The 24763-nt window shown below is 37.3% G+C and overlaps 4 protein-coding genes and 1 non-coding gene across 7 annotated transcripts in view; 3 read left to right on the plus strand and 2 right to left on the minus strand.

Annotated features, from left to right (window-relative positions):
- taco-1 (Transcriptional regulatory protein) lies at window positions 1–5402 on the plus strand (the record flags this gene model as incomplete). Its single annotated transcript, NM_064782.6, has 5 exons — window positions 1–210; window positions 863–991; window positions 1149–1382; window positions 3293–3526; window positions 5035–5402. The coding sequence occupies 5 exons, from the start codon at window positions 1–3 to the stop codon at window positions 5083–5085; spliced, it is 858 nt and encodes a 285-aa protein (NP_497183.1). The 3' UTR covers window positions 5086–5402.
- Y50D7A.13 lies at window positions 5348–10511 on the minus strand (the record flags this gene model as incomplete). Of its 2 annotated transcripts, NM_001312976.2 has the most annotated exons (6): window positions 5348–5423; window positions 8210–8289; window positions 8349–8489; window positions 9808–9940; window positions 9991–10087; window positions 10349–10511. In NM_001312976.2, the coding sequence occupies 6 exons, from the start codon at window positions 10404–10406 to the stop codon at window positions 5348–5350; spliced, it is 585 nt and encodes a 194-aa protein (NP_001299905.1). The 2 variants fall into 2 exon arrangements, with proteins under 2 accessions (NP_001299905.1, NP_001299906.1); NM_001312977.1 differs by lacking the exons at window positions 8349–8489; window positions 9808–9940; window positions 9991–10087; window positions 10349–10511 and having other exon boundaries at window positions 8210–8226.
- The window catches only part of Y50D7A.1, a gene marked incomplete at both ends in the record, with an annotated part of 21869 nt that continues 5629 nt past the window's right edge, over window positions 8524–24763 (plus strand). The window contains 7 exons of one of the 2 annotated variants that reach the window (NM_001393250.1): window positions 8524–8603; window positions 15444–15525; window positions 15570–15885; window positions 16483–16629; window positions 21532–21762; window positions 22474–22571; window positions 23019–23343. In NM_001393250.1, coding sequence (NP_001379295.1) covers window positions 8534–8603; window positions 15444–15525; window positions 15570–15885; window positions 16483–16629; window positions 21532–21762; window positions 22474–22571; window positions 23019–23343 — 1269 coding nt within the window. Of the gene's footprint in view, window positions 8604–15443; window positions 15526–15569; window positions 15886–16482; window positions 16630–21531; window positions 21763–22473; window positions 22572–23018; window positions 23344–24763 lie in introns of those variants that run through there. The other variant, NM_001393251.1, reaches the window with a different exon arrangement.
- Window positions 11538–14440, minus strand: ads-1 (Alkyldihydroxyacetonephosphate synthase). Its single transcript, NM_064784.11, has 6 exons — window positions 14366–14440; window positions 14226–14315; window positions 13156–13776; window positions 12159–12729; window positions 11858–12109; window positions 11538–11807 (listed from the first exon to the last, which is right to left on the minus strand). The coding sequence occupies exons 1-6, from the start codon at window positions 14413–14415 to the stop codon at window positions 11598–11600; spliced, it is 1794 nt and encodes a 597-aa protein (NP_497185.1). The 5' UTR covers window positions 14416–14440; the 3' UTR covers window positions 11538–11597.
- Y50D7A.14 lies at window positions 13000–13092 on the plus strand. The gene has a single exon (NR_052040.1). It is a non-coding gene; the product is annotated as an Unclassified non-coding RNA Y50D7A.14 (non-coding RNA).

A 24763-nucleotide genomic window follows, 5' to 3' on the forward strand; every position in this document is an offset into this window, starting at 1 on the left:
ATGTTCTCCCCGCTCCGTCGGCTCACCACAACGGGTCTCCAGCTCCAGAAGCTTCAGAAATTGCAGAAGCTCCAACAATTTCAGCCGGCGAGAGCTGTGCATTTGACGGTTTTTCAGCAGAAGGGGCACTCGAAATGGCAGAATATTAAGGCGGTGAAGGGAAAAAATGATTTGATTCGGTCGAAGGCAACCAACTTTTTACTCAGAAAGGTAGGTTTTCGGGTTACTGTAGGACCAAAAGTACGCAAACACCGAGAAAAGCGAATTTTCGATTAAAAACCATGAATATCCAGCGATTTTTAGTACGGTAGCACCAAAAGTACACGAACACTGACTGCCGTACCCCAATACACCAGATCTCACGGAAAAATGCAGAAAATCCAAATAATTGGGTTACTGTAGACCCGAATGTACGCAAACACGGACTACCGTAACCCAGTACACCAGATCTTACGGAAAAAAACAGAAAATCCGAAAAATTTAGGTTACTGTAGCCACAAAAGTACGCAAACACCAAGATTTTACGATTTTTTTGCAGAAAAATTGACAATTCCCATCAGATTTCTCAAAAATACAAGATTTTGGGTTACTGTAGCAACAAAAGTACGCAAACACGGACTACCGTAACCCTGTACACCACACGTTACGACAAATTGCAGAAAATCCATAAATTTGGGTTACTGTAGCCTCAAGAGTACGCAAACACAGACTACCGTACCCAATACACCACACCTTACGAAAAAAAGCCGAAAATTTCAAAAAATTAGGTTTTCGGCGTAAAAAGTACGAAAAAATGGAGTTTAAATACGAAAAATTGAAATTTTGCTCAGAAATTCCTAGAAAAAGCGATTTTTTTTTCCAGGTCCGTGGAGCAGTATCTCGTGGCGGGTTCGACATGAAGCTCAATCGAGAACTCGCTGATTTGGAGTCCGAATTCAGAGCACAAGGACTTCCACTGGACACGTTGAAGAACTTTTTGCAAAAAATGAAGGTATAATAGTGAAAAAATGAGGAAAAATGATGAAAAATCGCAGAAAATGCAATTTTTTTCGCAAAAAAGAGTGAAAAAACTTGATTTTTAACCTAAAAACCGCAAAATTTTGTCTATTTTTCCACAAAAACTCCAAAAATCCCCCGAATTTTTGCAGGACAAGCCCGAAGTAGAATACTCGTTCGATATCATTGGACCATCTGGAATATTCCTTATCGTAACCGCCGAAACTTCGAACAAAAAAGCGTTTGAAAACGATTTACGGAAGTATTTCAACAAGTTGGGCGGTTTCCGGTTGGCAGCTGATGGTGGTGTTCGTAGTTGGTTCGAGGAGAAGGGTGTTGTGCATGTTGACACGAAAAAAGGCGGAAAAATTCTGAATATTGAAGAAGTACGGGCGATTTTATGCTGAAATTCTGTTTTTTCCTGAAAATTTGGAGCTTAACGGCGTTTTTTTTGGAGTTTCTAGGTCAATTTTGAGGTTTTTTGCGTTACTGTAGCTCTAGAAGTACGTAAACACTAACCAGGCACCGAATCTTACGACAAATTGCAGAAAATCTAAGAAAATTGAAATGTTTTATCCAACTAGGTAGAAACGTACTTAATAGTGAAGAATTTGGGTTTCTAGCTCAATTTTAAAAAAGTCCGGGTTACGGTAGCCCCGAAAGTACGCAAACACCGATTAGGCACAGAATCTTACGAGAAATTGCAGAATTTATCTGAATTTTAATTTTAATCGGCTAATTCTTACCTGAAAGCATTTTTATCTAAGGTTTTAGCTTAATTTTGAGGTTTCTTGGGTTACTGTAGCTCTAGAAGTACGCAAACACCGATTGGGCACTGATTCTTACGACAAATTGCGGAGTTTGCTCAAATTTTGAATAATGCTCTTTTTTCTCCTTCCTGGTAGCATTTTTATCTGATATTTCAGCTCAATTTGAAATACCCGGGTTACTGTAGCGTCAGAAATACGCAAACACCGGCTTGGATACGACAAATTGCAGAATTTATATGAATTTCAATTTTAATCGGCAAATTTCTGCCTGGATTCCTTTTTATCGGAGTTCTAGCTCAATTTTGAGATTTTTCGGGTTACTGTAGCGCCAGAAATACGCAAACACCGACTAGGCGCCTAATCTTACGACAAATTGCGAATTTTTTTGTAATTTTGACTTACGCGGCTTAATTCAACCTGAAACCGTTTTTGTCTGAGGTTTTTGCTGAATTTTGAGGTTTATTGGGTTACTGTAGCTCCAGAAGTACGCAAACACCGATAAGGCACCGAATCTTACGACAAATTGCAGAATTTATTTGAATTTTAACTTTAATCGACTACGTTCTGCCTAAGATAATTTCTATCTGAGTTCTAGCTAAATTTCGAAATTATCCGGGTTACTGTAGCTCTAGAAGCACGCAAACACCGACTAGGCATCATATTTTACGACAAATGACAGAAAATCTCGCAAAACGAGGTTTCCAGAGTGAAAAATGACAAGAAACACGATTTTTTCTATAAGAATGCGCAGTTTTTCAGCTGAAACTAGATTTTTCTCGAAAAAATCTTTAAAAACTTAATTTTTGGGTCAAATTCGCTGAAAATGCGCGATTTTCTCAATAAAAATTGGCAAAGAATGAAAAAAATTCAGTTTTTCACGTAGAAATTGAGAATTTTCGTTCAGAAACGGGTTACTGTACCGTCAAAAGTACGCAAAACCGACTACCGTACCCCAATACAATACACCAAATCTCACGGAAAAATGCAGAAAATTTCTAAAAATCGGAGGTTTTCGGCTTAAAAGAACTAAAAAAACGGAAAAATCTCAGTTTTAGACTGAAAACTCAAAATTTGTGACTGAAAATTGATTTTTCGAACGGTGATTTTGAGGTTTTTTGGGTTACTGTAGCTCTAGAAGTACGCAAACACTGACCAGGCACCGAATCTTACGACAAATTGCAGAAAATCTAAGAAAATTGAAATGTTTTATCCAACTAGGTAGAAACGTACTTAATAGTGAAGAATTTGGGTTTCTAGCTGAATTTTGAGGTTTATTGGGTTACTGTAGCTCTAGACGTGCAAACACCGATTAGGCATCATATTTTACGACAAATGACAGAAAATCTCTAGAAATCGGCTAGCTGGGGTGAAAAATAACGAGAAACACGATTTTTCGACTGAAAATTGATTTTTCGAACGTAAAATTTATTTTAAAACAGCTCCCGGCGTGATTTTCACCAGGAAAATCGGTTTTTAACTCGAAAATTAGTGAAATTTTGGATTTTTCATCGATTTTTGTGTTTCAGATGGAAGAAATCGGTCTGGAATTCGATGCTGAAGAGGTTTTACTGATTGAAGAGGACTCAACGAAGAAATTCGAACTAATTTGTGATGCAAAATCACTTCAAACTCTTGAAAACGGCCTCGGAAAGGGTGGATTCTCGATTTTACAGTCGGAAATTGAATTCCGACCTGTTCATCCAATTGATTGTCCTGAAGCTGAGGAGCCAAAGGTTCAGAAGTTGTATGAAATGCTTCAGGTACTGGAAAAACTAAAAATTCCGGGAAAAACTCGAGAAAAAACTAAGATTTTTGGACAAAAAATCAAAAAAAAAATTGAAAAAACCGAGAAAAATTGCAGAGAAAGTTGTAGAAAATTCCGTAATTTTTTAAAAAATTCAGAAAATTTAAAAACTTAAAAAAATATATTAGACAATTTTTTTATTCCAGAAAATTCAAAAAAATATTCCGGAAATTTTCAAAGAATTCAGAAATTTTAAAAAAATTTGAAATTTCAAGAAATTCCACAAATTTCTTTAAAAAATCCAAGAAATTCTAAAATATTTCAAAAATTCCAAAAAATTACAAAAAATTGCAGAAAATTTCTAAAAAATTCGAAAATGTGTTGAAAAGAATGTCAAAAATGAGAAAATTCAAAAAATATCTCAACAAATTCGAAATTTTCCAAAAAATTCCAAAAAGATTTCAAAAAATTTCAGATATTTCTAAAATGCATCAGAAAATGTTTTTTTTAATCAGAAAATTCAGGAATTTTCCAAAAAAATTCTTTAAAAATTCCATATATTTTCAAGAAATTTGAGAAAATTGTAACAAATTCCAGGAAATTCCTAAAAAAAATGTTTGAAAATAAAAAAAAAAGTTCCAGACAATTTCAAAACTTTTTCAAAAATTCCAGAAAAATTAATAAAAATACAGAAAATTTAGAAAAATTCTGGAAATTCCAAAATTTTTCGAAAGATTTTTGGAATTCTATGGTAATTTTTTGAAATTTTCCAATTTTTGACATTTTTTCAATACATTTTCAATTTTTTTCTGAATGTTCTGAAATTTCAGAACATTCCTAAAAAATGTCTGAAATTCTGAAAAGTTCAAACATTCAAAAATATGTTCGACAATGTTTTTTCAATTCCAGAAAAAATTTCTAAAAAGAATCAGAAATTTTTCCAAAAAATATAGGAAATCTCAAGAAATTCCAGAAATTTTCTGAAAAATCCGCTAATTTTCGCAAAAATTCCAAAAAATATCAAAAAATTCCATGAAATTTCAAAAAATTCTAGAAATTTTTTTTTTCAAGAAGTTCAGAAAAAATTTCTAAAAAATTCCAGAAAATTTCCGTAAAAAATCTAAAAAATTTCAAGAAAATTCGAATTTTTTTCATTCCAGAAAATGTTTAAAAATTCCAGAAAATTTCAAAAATATCAAAAAATTCCATGAAATTTCAAAAAATTCTAGAAATTTTTTTTTTCAAGAAGTTCAGAAAAAATTTCTAAAAAATTCCAGAAAATTTCCGTAAAAAATCTAAAAAATTTCAAGAAAATTCGAATTTTTTTCATTCCAGAAAATGTTTAAAAATTCCAGAAAATTTCAAAAATATCAAAAAATTCAAAAATGAGAAATTTTCAATAAATTCCAAGAAATTACAAAAAATTCCATAAAATTTCAAAAAACTTCAACAGTATATCAGAAATTTTCAAGAAATCCAGAATATTTCGAAAATATTTGAGAAAATTTGTATTTTTTATTTCAGGAGGACGAACAAGTACGCCAAATTTTCGACAACATCACACCAGACGAGTAGCCGATTTTTTTCAATTTTTCATTGAAAAAAGCCGGAAAAGCGGAAAATTTCCATTGTTTTTTCTCTATTTTTAGTCGTTTTCCCATCAGAATTCCATTTTTTAAATCTTTTATTTTATTTTATTTATCAGTTCAATAGATAGGATTCCCGCATTTCTTGTTGTTTTATTGAGTTTTTATTGATTTTTTAAAATTGAATTCCACCTGTTTTTTTTGTTAGTATAAAGCTATAATTAAAAAAAAAAAACTGAAATGTCCATATTTTATTGTCCATACAGCTTCCGAATTGCTCGAATATCGTATTTTGACAATTGAATTTTTCCGATTTTTGCTGGTTTTCTGTAATTTTATACTTTTTTTTGGGATTTTTGGGGTAATTCTTTAGAAAAATTTGATTTTTTGCACCAAACTTTTTGAAAAAAGAAAAACTTTCTAGAAAATCTGACAGCAAATTTCAAATTCTGGCATTTTTGAGCTGAAAACTCTGAAAAATTCCATCGAAAATACGAAATTTTTGGAAAAATCCCAAAAGGTCAGCTTTTTTGGGCTGAAAATAATTTTTTTTAAATAAAATTTGAATTCAAAAATATCCGGCCGAAAATCGATAATTGCCAGGTTTTGCAATAATACCAAATTTTTCCCAAAAAATGGTACTGTAACTCTTTTCAGCGGTGGACGGCAATTTTATTTTACGGAAAATCGGCAAGAATTGACGATTTTCGATTCCGGCAACTTGCCGATTTGCCAGAAATTTTTGATTCCGGCAATTTGCCGATTTGCCAGAAATTTTCATTTTTGGCAATTTGCATATTTGCCGGAAATTTTCATTTTCGCCAAATTTGCCGATTTGTCGGAAATTTTCGATTCCGGCAATTTGCAGATTTGCCAGCAATTTTCGATTCCGGTAATTACCGATTTGCCGGATAATTTAATTCCCTGCAAAATGCTGATTTGCCAGAAGTTTTGATATTCGGCAACTTGCCGATTTGACGGAAATGTTCATTTTCGGAAAATTCGCCGATTTGCCAGATATTTTAGTTTTCGGCAAATTGCTGATTTACCAGAAATTTTCATTTTCGGCAAATTACCGATTTGCCAGCAATTTTCGATTCCGGCAATTTGCAGATTTGCCGGAAGTTTAAAATTCCGCCAATTTGTCGATTTGCCGGAAAGTTTTAATTCCGGCAATTTTCCGATTTGCCCGAAATTTTCAATTCCGCCAATTTGTCGATTTGCCGGAAATTTTCAATTTCACCAATTTGCCGATTTGCCAGAAATTGTCAATTCCGGCAAGTTACCAATTCGCCGGAAATTTTCAATTCAGGCAATATGCCGATTTGTCGGAAATTTTGAATCTCCGCAATTTGCCGATTTGCCGGAAATTTTCAATTCCGGCAATTTGTCGATTTGCCGGAAAGTTCTAATTCCGGCAATTTTCCGATTTGCCCGAAATTTTCAATTCCGCCAATTTGCCGATTTGCCGGAAATTTTCAATTCCGCCAATTTGCCGATTTGCCGGAAGTTTAAAATTCCGCCAATTTGTCGATTTGCCGGAAAGTTTTAATTCCGGCAATTTTCCGATTTGCCCGAAATTTTCAATTCCGCCAATTTGTCGATTTGCCGGAAATTTTCAATTTCACCAATTTGCCGATTTGCCAGAAATTGTCAATTCCGGCAAGTTACCAATTCGCCGGAAATTTTCAATTCAGGCAATATGCCGATTTGTCGGAAATTTTGAATTCCGGCAATTTGCCGATTTGCCGGAAATTTTCAATTCCGGCAATTTGTCGATTTGCCGGAAAGTTCTAATTCCGGCAATTTTCCGATTTGCCCGAAATTTTCAATTCCGCCAATTTGTCGATTTGCCGGAAAGTTCTAATTCCGGCAACTTGCCGATTTGCCAGAAATTTTTGATTCCGGCAATTTGCCGATTTGCCAGAAATTTTCATTTTTGGCAATTTGCATATTTGCCGGAAATTTTCATTTTCGCCAAATTTGCCGATTTGTCGGAAATTTTCGATTCCGGCAATTTGCAGATTTGCCAGCAATTTTCGATTCCGGTAATTACCGATTTGCCGGATAATTTAATTCCCTGCAAAATGCTGATTTGCCAGAAGTTTTGATATTCGGCAACTTGCCGATTTGACGGAAATGTTCATTTTCGGAAAATTCGCCGATTTGCCAGATATTTTAGTTTTCGGCAAATTGCTGATTTACCAGAAATTTTCATTTTCGGCAAATTACCGATTTGCCAGCAATTTTCGATTCCGGCAATTTGCAGATTTGCCGGAAGTTTAAAATTCCGCCAATTTGTCGATTTGCCGGAAAGTTTTAATTCCGGCAATTTTCCGATTTGCCCGAAATTTTCAATTCCGCCAATTTGTCGATTTGCCGGAAATTTTCAATTTCACCAATTTGCCGATTTGCCAGAAATTGTCAATTCCGGCAAGTTACCAATTCGCCGGAAATTTTCAATTCAGGCAATATGCCGATTTGTCGGAAATTTTGAATTCCGGCAATTTGCCGATTTGCCGGAAATTTTCAATTCCGGCAATTTGTCGATTTGCCGGAAAGTTCTAATTCCGGCAATTTTCCGATTTGCCCGAAATTTTCAATTCCGCCAATTTGTCGATTTGCCGGAAAGTTCTAATTCCGGCAACTTGCCGATTTGCCAGAAATTTTTGATTCCGGCAATTTGCCGATTTGCCAGAAATTTTCATTTTTGGCAATTTGCATATTTGCCGGAAATTTTCATTTTCGCCAAATTTGCCGATTTGTCGGAAATTTTCGATTCCGGCAATTTGCAGATTTGCCAGCAATTTTCGATTCCGGTAATTACCGATTTGCCGGATAATTTAATTCCCTGCAAAATGCTGATTTGCCAGAAGTTTTGATATTCGGCAACTTGCCGATTTGACGGAAATGTTCATTTTCGGAAAATTCGCCGATTTGCCAGATATTTTAGTTTTCGGCAAATTGCTGATTTACCAGAAATTTTCATTTTCGGCAAATTACCGATTTGCCAGCAATTTTCGATTCCGGCAATTTGCAGATTTGCCGGAAATTTTCATTTTCGGCAAATTGCCGAGTTGCCGAAAAAAAAGACTTTTTCCAATCAAACTCACTCATAATGCTTCCTCATCACTGACGTTTTCCTTCTGGAATGCCTCAGCCCTAATGTATGACCAATTTCGTGAATAAGAACCTGAAAAATCGCAAAAATGTTTTAAATTCTGTAGTTTCCCCCAAAAAAACCACACCAACCAATCTCAAATCGATATATTTCGACGCCTCGCCGTCTTCTTCCCATCTCCTCGTGTGCCATTCCTCATCCCCATCCAAGTGTAGAACACCATATGGTGGATACATTGAATGAGCCACCACACCGCCTTTTCCGTCGAATTCCTGTGAAAAATTGAGTTTTTTTTTTGTTTTGCAGAAAATCTACGATGGAACCATCACCAGACGGTCAACTCGAGATAATCGCAAATTCAGGGGCAAAATCAGTGATTTGGGAAGGTAAAATTCAAAATTTTAGGTTCCTGGGGGTTTTATGGCAACGCGGGTTCGATTCCAGCAGTTTTCAAGCTTAAGACTCGATTTTCAGCAAATTTGATTGAAAATTCGGGTTAAATCTCATAAGTTTTGGTGGGAAAAGCACTGAAAATCTCAAATTTCGTGGTAGAATCGAATTTAAAGATCTAGGTGAAATCCATAAGTTTTAATGGCAAACCATTGAAAAATTCCAAATTCCGCCTAAAAATATCTCAGCTCAACAGTTTTTCGGTCCAAATTTCTAGTTTCAGCAAGTTTTACTCAAAATTCAACTAAACTTTCCACCGAAAAGCCGAAATTCGGATCTCAATTTGCAAAATTTGAAATTTCCGCCAAATTTTGAGCCTCTCCAACAAAAGCTCAAGTTTCTAAACTGAATTTTCTAGTTCGGATCCAAAATTCCGATTTCTGGCTAAAACTTGATCCGACTGAAAATCTAGATCTTTCACTGAAAATCTCAAATTTCGTTGTAGAATCGAATTTCAGCAAGTTTGGCTAGAAATCTAGGTGAAATCGATAAGTTTTAATGGAAATCCATTAAAAAATTCAAATCCCGCCTAAAAGTATCTCAGCTCAACAGTTTTCCGGCCCAAATTTCTAGTTTCGGCAAGTTTTGCTCAAAATTCGACTAGACTTCCCACCGAAAAGCCGAAATTTGGAATCATTTTGCAAAATTTGAAATTTCCGCCAAATTTTGAGCCTCTCCAACAAAAGCTCCGGTTACTAGACTCAATTTACCAGTTTGGATCAAAATTTTGGATTTCTGGCTAAAACTTGATCCGACAAAAAGGTTAGATCTTTCACTGAAAAACTCAAATTTTGTGGTAGAATCGAATTTCACCGAGCTTGACTGAAGATCTAGTCTAGGCGAAATCCATTAGTTTTAATGGAAAACCATTGAAAAATTTCAATTTCTGACTGAAAATTTCTTAGTTCGGCAGTTTTCCGGTTCAACTTTCGAATTTTACACTAGTTTCAGCGCTTTTGGCTGAAAATTTGGAGCATTTTCACCGAAAAAAACCGAAATTTGAACATTCCGTCAAATTTTGAGTCTTTGAGGAGCTCTCTCCAATAAAAACTCCGATTTCTAAACTGAATTTTCCAGTTTGGCTCCAAATTTCCGGCTCCTGAGCAGAATTTCTAAGTTTTAGACTAAAATTCGACCTACCTCGTAGCAAGAATGATTCTTTTTCGCGAAAAGCACCGTAATATCGGCTGCATCCACCACAGGAACCTCCTCGAACTCGACGAGCCCTTCCAAAGCGATCGCCCATCGTGCGACGGCTTCTTGTACGGTTAACCTGGAATTTTGAGAGAGTTTCATGGAATTGCCCCTCAAAGTTTGATCTACCTGACTCCCTGGAACTGATGGGCAGTCAGAAGCCGGAAGGGATCAGAAAATGACCAGGTGATCCTTCGGTGACTCCAACGGCGCAGGGTTCGGCATTCTGGAAGTTAGAGGATCAGAGTAGAAGCTTGGGTTGCAATTTTGAGCCGAGTGTGCCGGCAATGAATTGTGATTCAAAAAAACTTCAGATTTTCTGAATTTTATCAGAAATCTGTAAAAAACGAGTAAAAACTTGCAAAAACCCCGGAAAACTCCGATTTTTGACAATTTCACGAAGAATTTTGTGTACAGCACGATTTTCAACAGAAATTGTGACAGAATCTCTAATTTCTAGACTAAAATCTGTGGAAGCTTCACCTACCACTGACACGAAGATCTAGCAGAAGAATCAGCGGAACCAAATAATCGGAAAGTTTCATTTTTTGAAATCGTCTGCTTCTTCATCTGATCTCTTCTTCCTCGAAATGATAGCATAGTGGAGATATAAAAAACGAGGCAGCAGAAGAAGAAGAAGAAGCCGTTATGCTTCTCGTTCCTCCTCCCCCACATATGTTATCAAATGTTTTTCTCATTTTTCTCATCGTCGATGCATTATAAGATGTGTCTTGATAATTCCTGATTGTTTAATGAGAGAATCTCTCGCCTTTTTAATGGTCGTTGCGCAAGAAACCAGCTTCTCGGATGGGATAAGCGGTGGCGATTAGTTGAGAGAAGTCGTTGAAAAAGACAAACTATGGACGAAAAGTTTGGAGGAGAAGCTGTGATTGGTGGTAGAGTTAATGATTGATGGCCTGCTCTACAACTTTCTTTGATGCTTTTCACTTTTTTTTCTAAGTGAAACGTTTTTACTGGGATTCAAACTGGGAACATTTGCATTCTCAATCGAAATATGTGGATTCCTACCAAAATTGGACGTTGGCACGTGGTGCCAGATTGTCCCATGTTAGTTTGATCTACGAAAAGGACGGGAATTTTTTGCACAAGAAAATGTGACCAGCACGTTCTTCCCAGCGAAATCATTATGAGAACTCTGCGTCTCAAGCCCAAAGTTTTTTGTAGATATCCGTTGATCAAACCGAAATGGGACACTCTGACACCACGTGGACGTTCACACGTCCGATTGTCTCATTTTGGTTTGATCTACGTTGATCTTCAAGAAAGACGGGAGAAGAAATGCAGTTGACTTCTCAACTGATTTCGCATGGTTAAGAGCTTACGTCACATTTTTTTTTGGCAAAAAATTTACGCATTTTTTGTAGATCAAACCGCAATGGGACAGCCTGACACCACATGCGTTCAGAAGTCAAAAGTTGAGCTTCTAAACTGTGATTTTAAAGGAGTTAGAGCTAAATTAGAGCAAAGTTGAGCTGTTGAACGAAATGTTGAGGATCCAAACCAAATTTAGAAGTTCCTAGCTAAAATTAGAGCATCGAAATTCAATTCGGCAGGCGAAATACTAGTTTTTCTACAAAAATTGAATTTTCTGAGCTTTTGAGCTAGATTCCGGCATCTGAGCCAATTTTTGAGCTTCTGAACGATTATTTTTTCAAAAAAGTTTATTTCTTCAAGTTTCAAAATCCAATAATAATAAAAAACGAAACAATGATTATCTACAACTTGCAATGCGGTGATCCAATAATATCAATTAAGTTAGCACTGGCGAAGATGTTCGCCGGATCCAGCTCACTCTTGATAGCCTTCAACAACGCAATTCCGACTGCTCCGTTCGTGGTCAGCATCCATTGTTTTCTGATCTTTCCGACTCCGTGGTGATGTGAGATGCTTCCACCGCAAGCGATGATCTCGTCACGGGCGGCTGTCTGGAAATAAGGGCAATTCCGAGATCAGGGGCGTTTTATCGAAAGCTTACCTCAATACGATCATAAACTTCTAGGCCATTTTTCAATCCTCTGGCGTTGAATCCGAAATAGAAGTACACACAGGCTCCGGCATCGTAAACCTGGGTGACTCTGCAGTTCGCTAAAACTGGATGCGTGACTCCCTGAGCTTTTGCCTCGCGTTTCATCAGCTCCTTGACATTCCTGCAAAGGCTGAGAACCTTATCCCATGGAACTGAGGTTTCGAACGACTCGCCGAGCACACCATGGTTCATTCCAAGGTCCTGAAACGATTTAATTCAAAATTTGATCTACCCGTCGGCTCCAACTCACTCTCAAGTAGGCGATAGCAAAAGTAAGCCGATATCCATATTGACCATTCTCGGCGCCTCCGACAACTCCGTGGAACTGCTCGGCCAATTTATTCAGCCTCTCCTCATGCTGATCGACTTCTTCGCGATTTCCCTCATAGACACACGTGGCCGCACAAATCTCGTCGACCTTGAAACCCTTCCACGATGTGATGTACATCTTGCTCACGGAGCTCTTCAAGTCAGCCCACCAAGAATCTGAAGCCACCTTCAACGCTTGTCCCATAACGAATTGATCGTTGTCCATAAGACGAAGGGATGCTGGTTGACAGCGTTGAATGGCAACCTCGCGGAAGAAGTTGACTCCGCTCTCGAAGTTCGGGAACACGAAGCTTCCGAATCTCTTGACCTCTGGGATTGGGAAGATCTTGATTGTGACTTCGGACACCACTCCCAACGTTCCCTCGGACCCCAGAATGATTTGATGGATGTCTGGTCCGGATGACATTCTTGGGACTTGGCATTGCTTCTGGATGATTCCTTTTGGACAGACGAAGTTCAGATGGACGACGAGGTCTTCGATGTTTCCGTATCTGGAATTTGTTGTAAATTTGTACAGTATTATCGAAAAAATACGATCGCACAAATTTCTCATAATTCATTTTTGATCTACCTGTTGAACTTGACTCCGCCCCCCCCCCCCCAAACTTGTTGCCGTTGTTATTTTGTTATGGCTGTCTTGTCGAAGGAAGGGGCGGAGTCAAGTTCAACAGGTAGATCAAAAATAAATTATGAGAAAATTGTGCGATCGTATTTTTTCGATAACACGAAAGGAATTAACCCGAAATTTTGTGGTTTTTATGCCAAAAATACCATCGTGTCAAAACTGGAGTACCGTATTTGCGGACAGCAATACAGAAATTCGGGAAATCTTTGAGTTTTTCAACCGAAAATAGACAAAAATTCGAGTTTTTTGCTTGTTTTTTGAGTTTACAACTTGAAAAATCATAATAACCAACTTGTTCTTCTTCATTCCACTGGCTCTAGTCGAAACCCATCCTCCGAGAGTAGAAAATTCGATGGAATCCGGTTCATGTCCACATGTGAATCCCTTCTTGTTCAACTGACGCTCCAACGATTGCCCGACAATTCCAGCTTGAGCTCGGCAAGTCAAATTCTCTCGATCAATCCAGAGAATCTTGTCAAGAAGTGCCATATCCATAGAGATCACAGCTCGTTTTTCGGTTTCTGGGGTATCCAGAGCGTTTGTGACAGAGGTACCACCTCCGATTGGGATGATCGCGCAGTTATGGCTCATTGCTCCTTCGATGATCTTAACAATCTCATGCTCGCTTTTCGGCCAGACAACGATATCCGGAAGTCTCGGGATCTTTCCCTCTCTCAAATTGATCATGTCGTGAACTGTATGCCCATGACCTCTCATCAATCTGATTCTTGCCTCATTCGAGAAGGAAATCTTGTTTTCCTGCAGGAACTCAATGATATCCTCATTTTCGACAGGGGCATCGATGATCACGTCCGAAAGCTTCTGGGCTGGGCTTACGAAGCCTAGATCGATGCCCAAGTAGTTCTCGAACCACGGGCGGAAGTGTGGCATCACTTTTCCGGAGATTTCGTATCTGGAATTAGAAATTGATACACTCAAAATAAAAAAAAACTGCGTGGCGTGTACGCAGAAAACTCGAAAATTAGGCCCCGTCTTTTTCTCGTCTACTCACGGGAAAAGGCAAAATTCGGGACCAACCAATATCAGGCCGCCGACATCTGACGAGTTCCGCGCGCCGCTGCGCTTAACTCGCTATGGGCGTGGCGAGCTGTCTCCGCCCGCTGCGAGTTAAACATAGCAGCGCGCGGAATCCGTGAGATGTCGGCGGCCCGATATTGGTTGGGGTCCCGAATTTTGCCTTTTCCCCGTGAGTAGACGAGAAAAAGGCGGGGCCTAAATTTTGGGTTTTCTGCGTACACGCCACGCAGTTGTTTTTTATTTTTAGTGTAAGTTGGAGCTTGAAAATTCAACAAGTTCAGCCAACTCCCGGCTTAAATCTGCTCAAATCCCTTGAAATCTCACTTATCCCCGGTAAAAGTGACATGTCCGTCCTTGTTAATCGCAAACTGTGAATCGCTGTACCCCCAGCCATTCCACTTGAGGATTTTGTCGCTGTAAATTGAAATGCTTCAAAAAAAAAGAGTGACAGTGTAGGAGGTTACCGATAAGATTGCGGCACGTCGTGCTCGATTGTTTGATAGGACGCCGACATTTATTGCAAGTCGAGTGGCGAAGATCTGAATCGAACCGAGATCGTGAATTTCTGAGTTCGTGGGAAGTGGGGTTTCATACGGAACCTAAGTACAATCACGAGAAGCTTCAGGTGCTCAACCGATCATATGTTAGTTTAATCTTATCATGGTTGTGATTAAGTGTACCGGAGGCATGATGGTGGTCAACAATAGAATTTTCCATTTGATTCTCTAATTTTGTGGAAATTTTAGACTTGCAAAGCCTAAAAATACCTGAAAGCTTGGGAAAACTAGCTCTAGAAGGGGAAAAACTTCTACCTATAACGGAAAATAGGTAGCAATTTCAATTTTAAGCAGAAATACCAATTTGGCTGCTGTCAAAAGTTTGGAGACTGTGATGTCAGAGTGTCTCATTTCGGTTTGATCTACGTTGATCTACAAAAAAACGCGGGAGAATTGACGCAGAGTTCTCAACTTATTTGGCATGATTAAAAGCATGCTGACGTCACATTTTTTAGACAAAAAGTTCCCGCATTTTTTGTAGATCAAAACGTAATGGGACAGCCTGGCATCACCTGACGACTCCTAGAAACTGTGCGGAAAAAGTTGCCTTAATCGTTGAAAAGGCTTTAACTTAACATTTTGAGCATCAAAGCTTGAGACCTAACAAAATTTTTCAAAGAAAATGAGATTTTTTCTGAAAAAATAATCTTTGAACACAAAATTAGTCCAATTAGAGTTAGGCCAAAACTTAAAAAGAGAGAATTTTTCAACTGAAATTCAAAAATATTCAAAAATATTCAACAATAAACCCAAAATCAAATAAAAATCAATCAAACTCGCACTCCTCCGTACTTGCCTACAATAGAGCGTCGTGCAAGTGGTATATGTGTACACCTTATCACCTCTTTCTGTCTTCAAACCCCCCTCACTCACCCGCTTATCACCAACACAGACAAAGTACGCCAGCAGCAGATTAAAATCGTTTTCTTTTCCGCTTTCGAACAGGAATTGTCTTTCGGAAAAGCGAGAAGTTTCATATTTTCAGATCGAATCGCCGAGTTTGGTTATGAGAAATATTTTTTACGACTTCCGGAGCCAGCGCTGAACAAGGTTCTGCGATATTTGAGGTAGTCGGAAGCCCAGCTGCCAACTCCTAAATTCCAGATTCCAGATATCCCGACCTGCAAACCCTCAAATCGATATGCCCGGAGCTCACCGACTTGTGCGATTTACACGTGAAGCTCATGGATCACAGCGAGTTCTATACTCACCCTAAATTCCAGTTCGAGCGTTGCTCCCCGGATGATGAGGAGGAGGAGGTGGTGGCTGGAAGGATCAGAAGCCCCAGAACCTCATCGTCAAGTGGACAGCTGGACAAGGTTGCCGACGAGTTTGTGGTGAAGGATGTGGAGATCATGTCGGAGAGGCAGAACGCGTGTGCCACATATTTTGAGCCTACTAGATCGCTTTATCTGTTTGGTGGAGAGGTAAAATCGATGAAGATAGACAAACTTTGAGATTAAGCCGATTAAGCTTAGCGGCCTAAGCCTAAGGACTAAGCTTAAGGATCTAGGCTATTCCTAACGTTGGTTTAGCATTCTAAGCCTAAGGAGCTAAGGCTATGGACCTGCGGCTTAGAACCTAAGGACCCAAGACTATGGGCCTAACAAGGATCCTAGGAACTGTAGTCTCGGTACCTGAGCCTTTGGACCAAAGTCTAAGGAAATGAGGTAAACCTTAGGACCAGAGCCTATGAACCTGAACCTAATCAGCTAATCCTATTTTTCTAAGTCTGAGGAGCTAAGCCTTTGGCCTTGAGCCTATGGATCGAAGCTGTTTGTTCCAAGTTTTATTTTTAAGGGCTTCAGTGTATGGACCGAGGTCTGTGGAGCTAAGCCTACAGATCTAAGCGTTGCGATCTTAGTTTAAGATCCTAAGCCTTGAGACCTAAGTCTTTGGACCTAAGCCTTTGGACTTCAGTCTGAGGACCTAAGGGCCTCAGCCTATTCTCTAAGGTTTTTGATCCAAAAATAAAAATAAAAACTGAGCCAACAGTGTTGTATGCTTATCAATTTCTCTTCCAGGCCATCGATGGAGATGAGCATACCCCCGGTGCCGTATTCAATGACCTTTGGAGGCTGGACACGGCAACATTGAAATGGTCGCGAGTGATAATCTCATCTGCACCATATCCATCGGCAATGTGCTACGCGTCACTTGTCACGTGGGGTGTAAGTGAAATAAAGATGAGCAAAACGTGTTGTGCCACGTGGTTTCAGAGTGCCCCATTTTGGTGTGATCTACGTAGATCTACAAAAAATGCGTTCTCAACTGATTTCGCATGGTTGAGAGCGTGCTGACGTTACATTTTTTGGCAAAAAAATCCCGCGTTTTTTGTAGATCACATCGTCATGGGACAGCCTGACACAACGTCTTGTGCATTATTTAAGTGTAAATGAAACTCATCACTATTGGGAACATATATTACCGGTACAGAGAGAGTGTAGATTGTTAGAGAGTGACAGACATCCGGGACCCAAAGGGGCGGGGCACGGGAAGAGACGATTTGTGTCGATTTACAGAGTTTTCCTCGTTGTCATAATTTCGTAAATCGGCACAAATCGTCTCTTCCCGCGCCCCGCCCCTTTTGGTCCCGGATGTCTGTCACTCGCTAACAATCTACACTCTCTGTACCGGTAATAGTAAAAATTGTTATTGTTTTTAATATTGTAGTAGTAATTTAGTTTCTCAGGAACCTATTCGCATAGTTTAAATATGCATAGCACATCATTATTTGAGACATTTTGGCCCCTTCACCTGCAAAATAGCATTAAGGAATCAATTTTTCCGTGTTACAACGTGCTACATCGTGTTTGTGTTTCCGATTATTTCAAATATTGTCCATTGTTTCGTAGTTTGATGTTTCTTCGTTTTTCTCTAATGTTTGAACATCATTTTTCTTTTTCACTATTCAGCAAAGTCAGTTCCTCCATAATTCTGCCAAGCAGCCTCTAATAAATGCCGAGTGTACAGACTCCGCCCCTTTTTCGCGTTTTTTTTGGCTTGCGAAAAAATGTCCCACTTCGTTTTCATTCACAACTCCTGAACCGTGTGACTTCATGCTCTAATATTTGAAATCCTACTAGAAATATTTTGCCCCACGGTGGAGCAGAAAACGGCATTAAGTTCGGAGCAAAATTGAGCCCAGGACGGCTTTCCCCAGTTTGAAAAAATTTTTTGTTGCTCTTTTTACCCCCAAAAAACCATGTTTTAATTGAATTAAAATTCGGGTTTTGCTCTGTTTTGTTTCAAACTCATGTGCAAGATACTACTCAGAGAAACTGATTTTTTGAAAAAAAGTTTGAGTTCATAAGTGCAAATGGAAAAAAGTTGTGATAAAACAAAAGGCCAAAAAATGACATTTTGCCAAAAAAATTTTTTTTCCGAAAAAGTAGTTTTTCGTCATTATCTCAAGTTCTACTTCATCTTTTTTGATATTTTTTTTGTTCACCCCACGTACAAAAGTACGCTGAACACGATTTTCAACTCAGAATTGGAAAAAGCTCTATGAGTCGGCCGAGCAAGACGAATAAGTGCCACATTTTGCACACTTTCCCATTTTCGCGAATCTACTTTTTCCATCATAACTCGGTCAGTTTTCAAGTTTTCTTAGTTTTCTAAAAAATGACGTGTAGGTCTCATCAAGACGCATCGAGACATATAAAATTTGTAAAAAGTTCAGTGGGAAAATTTTTCAAGAAAAAAATAATTCAAAAATTTAGTACTGGGGGGAGTGGTTTCCTGGGTCTCCTGAACATTTTTTCCACTAAAGTTTTGCGGAATGTATTTTTGATTCATAGTTTCTGATTTTATTTGATGGAAGATGAAGTTTCGTCGCATTAGAAATACTCTGCCAAGAGATATTATTTTTATTAATTTTCAGGCCAAAACTTGTTTTTTTCTATACATCTGTCTGTGTACAAGATATAGCCCTCAACTGTACGTCTCCTTTTTGGGAAATCAATAATGAGTACAATCCTGTAATAAAATTTTCAAAAATTCGTTTTCCCGCTGACATATCAGTAATAAACGGTTTTCGAACGCCTTTTCTCAAAATGTAATTATTGAAGAAAGCGGAATCGAAAAACGACTCCCTCCAGAAATTTCCCTTCCCTACATCCCAGTTTTAGGTGTTTTCGGCATGGCCGAGTGGTTAGTGCGTATGATTGCAGAAATTTTGGTAGTTGGTTCAATTCTACCAAGTGACAAATTTTTTTGTTTTTTGTGAGTAATCGGGATTCGAATAGAAATATTCAATTTTATACAAAATATGGGTACGTCTCTCCCCATATAAAACCTCCTCAAACTTCAATCAATCAAAACTCAGCTTTAACTGATTCATCGGGTGCATCTGTTTTTGGTCAAACCGAACTCAAAAAACAAGAAGACTCCCATTGACCTACTGAAATTTTCACGAACCCTCTAACAGGTTCGAGGCGAAGCCGAGTGCCTACGCCCGGCAAGGGGACTCGCCTTACACCCCCTACAACTGGCGGGCCCGCAGGGCCCGCTAGTCTAGGAGGTCTAAAAAGATTGGTGCAAAAACGGAACCTTTTTCTTGGCTCTCAATTTCTCCTATTCGTCTAAAGATCTCACTAATAAGACAATGGCATTTAAAGAAGGAGTCATCGTCAATGGGGAAATTGTTTTAAAGTGTAGTCTGTGTATTCAAACTTCCAATTATTGCAAAAGAAAAACAGAAAAAATCCGTTAAAATTGAGCATTTTCAGTCAGAAAAATAGTCGAAAAAGCTTTAAAATTTCACTACTAGGAATCCTAGGCCACCAGGATCAATCGAATTTTTGTCCTGTTGTGTATTGTATTTGTAATTATTAGGTCTCCAAATAAGTTCCGGGTCAAAAATCATAACTTTGTTCGTTGTGCATCGATTTTCATGAAACTTTGGGAATTTATGTTATCAACTATGATCTTTCATTTGATAGTAATCACAAAATTTTTTGACCACCCCAAGTGTCCTAACTCGAAGCCAATTTTTTCCGGCATTTTTCAGATCTCGCTTCTTTTCAGCTTTGAATTGAGGTTTGTGTGCGGGTTTTGCTTTGTTTAGTATACATTATCAGAAAACAACAAAAATTTGGAAAAAAATCCGTACAAAAAATTTTTTTTGGTTGGTCGTCAAAAAATCTTCGAAAAAATTTTTGTCGAAAATTTTAGATTTTTCCACAAAAATGATGAAAACAAGTGCAAACTATTTTTTCAAATGTAAAACATATCAGTTTAGTCCGATACACTAAAATGATAAAAGAAAATATAATTTTTCGGATAATTTTTGAGTTTTTTGAATATTTCTTGAGATTCAAATTTCAAACTCAAATGATTTTTATGTGTAAAAATAGTTTACACTTGGTTACATCATTTTTGTGGAAAAAATCTAAAATTTTCGACAAAAATTTTTTCGAAGATTTTTTGACGACCAACCAAAAAAAATTTTTTATACGGATTTTTTTCCGAATTTTTGTTGTTTTCTAATAATGTATACTAAACAAAGCAAAACCCGCACACAAACCTCAATTCAAAGCTGAAAAGAAGCGAGATCTGAAAAATGCCTGAAAAAATTGGCTCCGAGTTAGGACACTTGGGGTGGTCAAAAAATTTTGTGATTACTATCAAATGAAAGATCATGGTTGATAACATAAATTCCCAAAGTTTCATAAAAATCGATTTGCAGCGAACAAAGTTATGATTTTTGACCCGGAACTTATTTGGAGACCTAATAGTACTTAATACAATTCCCTCATCTCAGTTTTCTCAAACTTTTTGAGAAAGAAAAACAAATTAAACTTTCAAATAATTACGTTTAAATCAATATTTCGTTTAACGAATATGGCCTAGAAATCGTGTGGTGGCCTTGGTTTCATATGCGCGGGAAATTCAAATTCATCCACTTTCAGCCACTTTCGTCGATTTCAACGGCTAAATGCTCAATGTTAACGGATTTTTCTCGTTTTTTCTCGTTCTTTTGCAATAATTGGAAGTTTGAATACAAATACTACATTTTAAAACAATTTCCCCATTGACGATACTCCTTCTTTAATGTAACTGTATATATAGTGTAAGTAGTATAACTGCCAATGACCCTTCCCAGCTGGCCAGCCAGGTAGGTGACCGTTATAAAAGGTCCATTAGCAATGACAATAGACTCCTCATCCTGTCTAACCGTCTGTGTCTCTACTAGGCACGTACTCTTTCTCTTTCTGTGCACAGTCATCAATTTATTTTTTTTGTCGGTCGTTGGTTTGTGAACGGTTTCTTATTTTTTATGAGGTCTATTTTTATAATACCCATTGTAAATGAAATGTAAGAAGTATTAAAGAAAACCAAAAAAAAAAACAGAAAAATGTTTGAATTTTTGAATTTTCATTATGTATAGCATTATTATTTGTTAACATACATTTTGAACGATATTGAAGGCGATGTAGTCGAATTTTTTTATTGCTTTATTAGACTCAAAATTGTCTGAAAACACCGAATTTCATAATGAAACTTCTTGAAAACTTTTCTGAAAAAAGTTATGACGCCTTAAAAAATGGCCTAAAATTAGTTAAAATCGGAAATTTGAGTGACTTGACAATGTCGCAGCGACTGGAAACAATTTTTTTTTGAAATCACCGTCAAATTTTGAGTATATAAGTTAATTACCTTCTCTCAAATTCCCGATTTTAACTAATTTTAGGCCATTTTTTGAGCCGTCATAACTTTTTTCTGAAAAGTTTTCACGTATTTCTGGCTTCCTTCAAAAGTTGAAATGGCAGAGTTTGCCGAACTAGGCCATTTTGGGTCGGAGATATTTTGTGTAGATTTACGGCGCGTTGCGTGTCGCGTCGCGGCTCGTTTTTAGTTGTAAAACTGATGTATTTGTCCGTGTGGAATACACGACACTTTTCCACGCGCTGTCCGGCAGGCAATTGTCAATGGAGCGCGAAAATTCAATGAGAAAGGCCGGAACCCGCGTGTTTGGTAGATCACACCGAAATGGGACATTCTGGCACGACGCAACATCAAAGAAAATGCGATTTCCCAATTAAAAAAGTCTCAATTTTCTTAATTTTCAGACGCAACTAATTCTTTTCGGAGGAAACGACAATCGCCGCCGTTGTCCTTTCGCGAATGTACCGCCCGAGCTTCACTACTTTGACACGTCAACTTCCACGTGGCGATACGTGCCAGCAACTGGAAATTCGCCGTCATCAATCGGACATTCGGCAGTGGTTTCTGGCGATTATATGTTCGTCTATGGTGGATGGCCATTTATTCATAATGAACTACACTTGGAGACACCATTGGTAAAATTTTGCCGGAATTCGACTTAATTTGAGCACAATTTGGTCGAAAATTGCCAAATTCTACTGGAAAAATGAAGGAATTCTAGTTGAAGTTTGGCTGAATTTGGCCTTAAATCAGCTAAAATAAGCTGAAATTTTCACTGAAAATAAGCCAAACCTCACAGAAATTCGGCTATAATTTAGTTGGAATTTGACTGAAATTAGCCTAAAACTGGTCGGATTTAGGCAGAAATTTAGTGCAATTTGGCCTAAAATGGGCTGAAATTAGCTGAAATTTTCACTTAAAATGAGCTAAACCTCACAGAAATTTGGCTAGAATTTAGTTGGAATTTGACTGAAATTAGCCTAAATCTGATCGGATTTAGGCCGAAATTCCGCTTAAACTCGGCTTGTAATTTCCAAAAAATTGACAATTTTTGACTGAATTTTTCCTAAAATTGGCTTAAATAAGTTGAAAGTTTGACTAAAAATTAGCCGAACCTCACAGAAATTTGACTAGAATGTAGTTGGAATTTGGTCTAAGGTGGCCGGATTTAGGTAGCAATTTAGCACATTTTGGCCGAAATATGGCAGAAATTGGCTGATTTTTACTGAAATTTTGCCTAAATTAGGCTTAAATATGACGAAACTTAGACGAAATTTACTAAAATTTAGCTTTAAATTGCCTGAAATTTGGGCCGTATTTCGTCTAAAATTTCCCATAATTTTCAGAGAGTCGAACGGCTTCAGATTCTGGATATCAGGCACGAGACGTGGAAAACCGTACAGTTGGAGAAATGGAATCCAGCTGATCCGGCGCCGTTTCCAAGGTGATTGGAATGACTGGAAAAAGCCTGAAACTGCAGAAAATTCGGGTGGAAAATTGGAAAACCCTGCAAATTTCCAGCTACAAATTTGCGAATTTTCGTAAAATCCACTTTAAAAATTTAGAAAATTCGGGGAAAATTTTTTTTTTCAAAAAATTTCAAGCGTGCCAATCAGGTTGTCCCATTATGGTTTGATCTACAAAAAATGTGGGAATTTTTTCTCCAAAAAACAGTGTGACGTCTATTAATCATGCAAAATCAGTTGAGAAGTCTGCGTCTAAATTCCCGCGTTTCTGGTAGATCTACGTAGATCAAACCGAAATGGGACATTCTTACACCACGTGATATTGAAAATTTCGAATTTTCAGCTTGAAAATGTGAAAAAAATCGGAAAATTTCATAATTTTAGTAAAAATACGCAAAAATTGTGGAAAATCCAATTTTTTCCAGATTCCACACTCGAAAAACCAAACTAATACTAATCCGTGATGGTCTTCTACTCATCACCGGTGAGCTTATCCCTCAGGATTACGGTAGCTCCGTCCTACTACAATATGACGTCACAAACCCGCTAAATGACACGTGGCGATGGAAATCGATTCCGACGATTGGAAGGTGGTGGGGACGGAAATTTCTGCAGATGGAAGTACGTGGAGAAGCGGTTTTTCGATTGAATCCCGAATGTTCGATGCCGAATATTGAATTTCATCAAATTGCGGATGTTCGGAATGAGAAAATGATTCGATTGGTTTCTTTGGGAAGGTTGAGGAGTGAGGTGTGGAGCATTTTTTTTTTTGAGAAAGTTGGAGAAATTTGGAGCATTTTTGAGCATTTTAGAGAATGTGGAGCATTTTGGAAAAAATTTGGAAAGATTTGGAGTATTTTCAAGAAAGTTAGAGAAATTTGGAGCATTGTAAAGCATTTTTGAGTATTTTTTTAAGTTGGAAAAATTTGGAGCATTTTTGTGAGAAATGGGAAAGTTTTGAAGCATATTTGAGAGGTTTTGAGAAATTTTGAGTATTTAACAAAAATTTTAAGCATTTTGGAGCATTTTTGAACATTTTATAGAATTTTAGTGAATTTGGAGTATTTTTTGGATGAAGTTGGAGAAATTTGGAGTATTTTCAAAAAAGTTAGAGAAATTTGGAGCACTTTTTGAGAAAGTTTGAGAAAGGTGGAGCCTTGTGAAGCATTTTGAGCATTTGAGAGCATTATTGAACACTTTAACGCATTTTTCGAGAAAGTTGGAGAAATTTGGAAAATTTTAAAGCATTTTTGAGCGTTTTAGAGAATTTGGAGCATTTTTATACATTTCAAAGAATTTTAGTGAATTTGGAGCATTTTTTGAGAAAGTTGGAGAAATTTGGAATATTTTTGAGAAAGTTGGAGAAATTTGGAGCATTTTTAAGAAAGTTGGAGAAAGTTGGAGAAATTTGAAGCATTTTTTTAAATTTTGGAAACATTTGGATCATTTTTAAACATTTCAAAGAATTTTAAAGAACTTGGAGCATTTTTCGAGAAAGTTGGAGAAATTTAGAGAATTTGAAGCATTTTTTTAAGTTAGAGAAATTTGGAGCATTTGTGAAGCATTTTTCAGCATTTTAGCGAATTTGAAGCATTTTTCGAGAAAGTTAGAAAAGTTTGGAGCATTGTAAAGTATTTTTGAGCATTTTGAGCATTTGGAAAATTGCTTTTTTGAGAGGTTAAAGTCATTTTGAGGAATTTTGATTTAAAAAAATTTTTTTGATCATTTTGAAGCATTTTGGAGCTTTGTTGAACATTTTTTAAAAATTTGGAGCATTTTAAAGAAAGTTGGAGAAATTTGGAGTATTTTTTGGAAATTTTCGAGCGGTGTTAGAAATTTCAAAGCGTTTTTGAGAAATTTCCATTGGAATATTTTGGAAACAGATGGAGCATTGCTTTTTAATTCGGGAAGTTTTAGTGGAATTTGGAACATTTTAAAGCATTTTTGAACACTTTTGAGCATTTGTGAGAATTGTGTGAAATTTGAAAATTTTTGAAAATTTTAGCGGAGCATTTTGAAAAAAAGTGGAGCATTTTTGAGCATTTTTGAGAGGTTTAAGTCATTTTGAGTTTTTAAAAAAATTTGAGTATTTTGGAGCATTATTGAGCATTTTAAAGAATTTTAGTGAATTTGGAGCATTTTTGAGAAAGTTGAAGAAATTTGGAATCTT

This window comes from Caenorhabditis elegans, chromosome III (assembly GCF_000002985.6).
Source record: "Caenorhabditis elegans chromosome III".
NCBI lineage: Eukaryota > Metazoa > Nematoda > Chromadorea > Rhabditida > Rhabditidae > Caenorhabditis > Caenorhabditis elegans.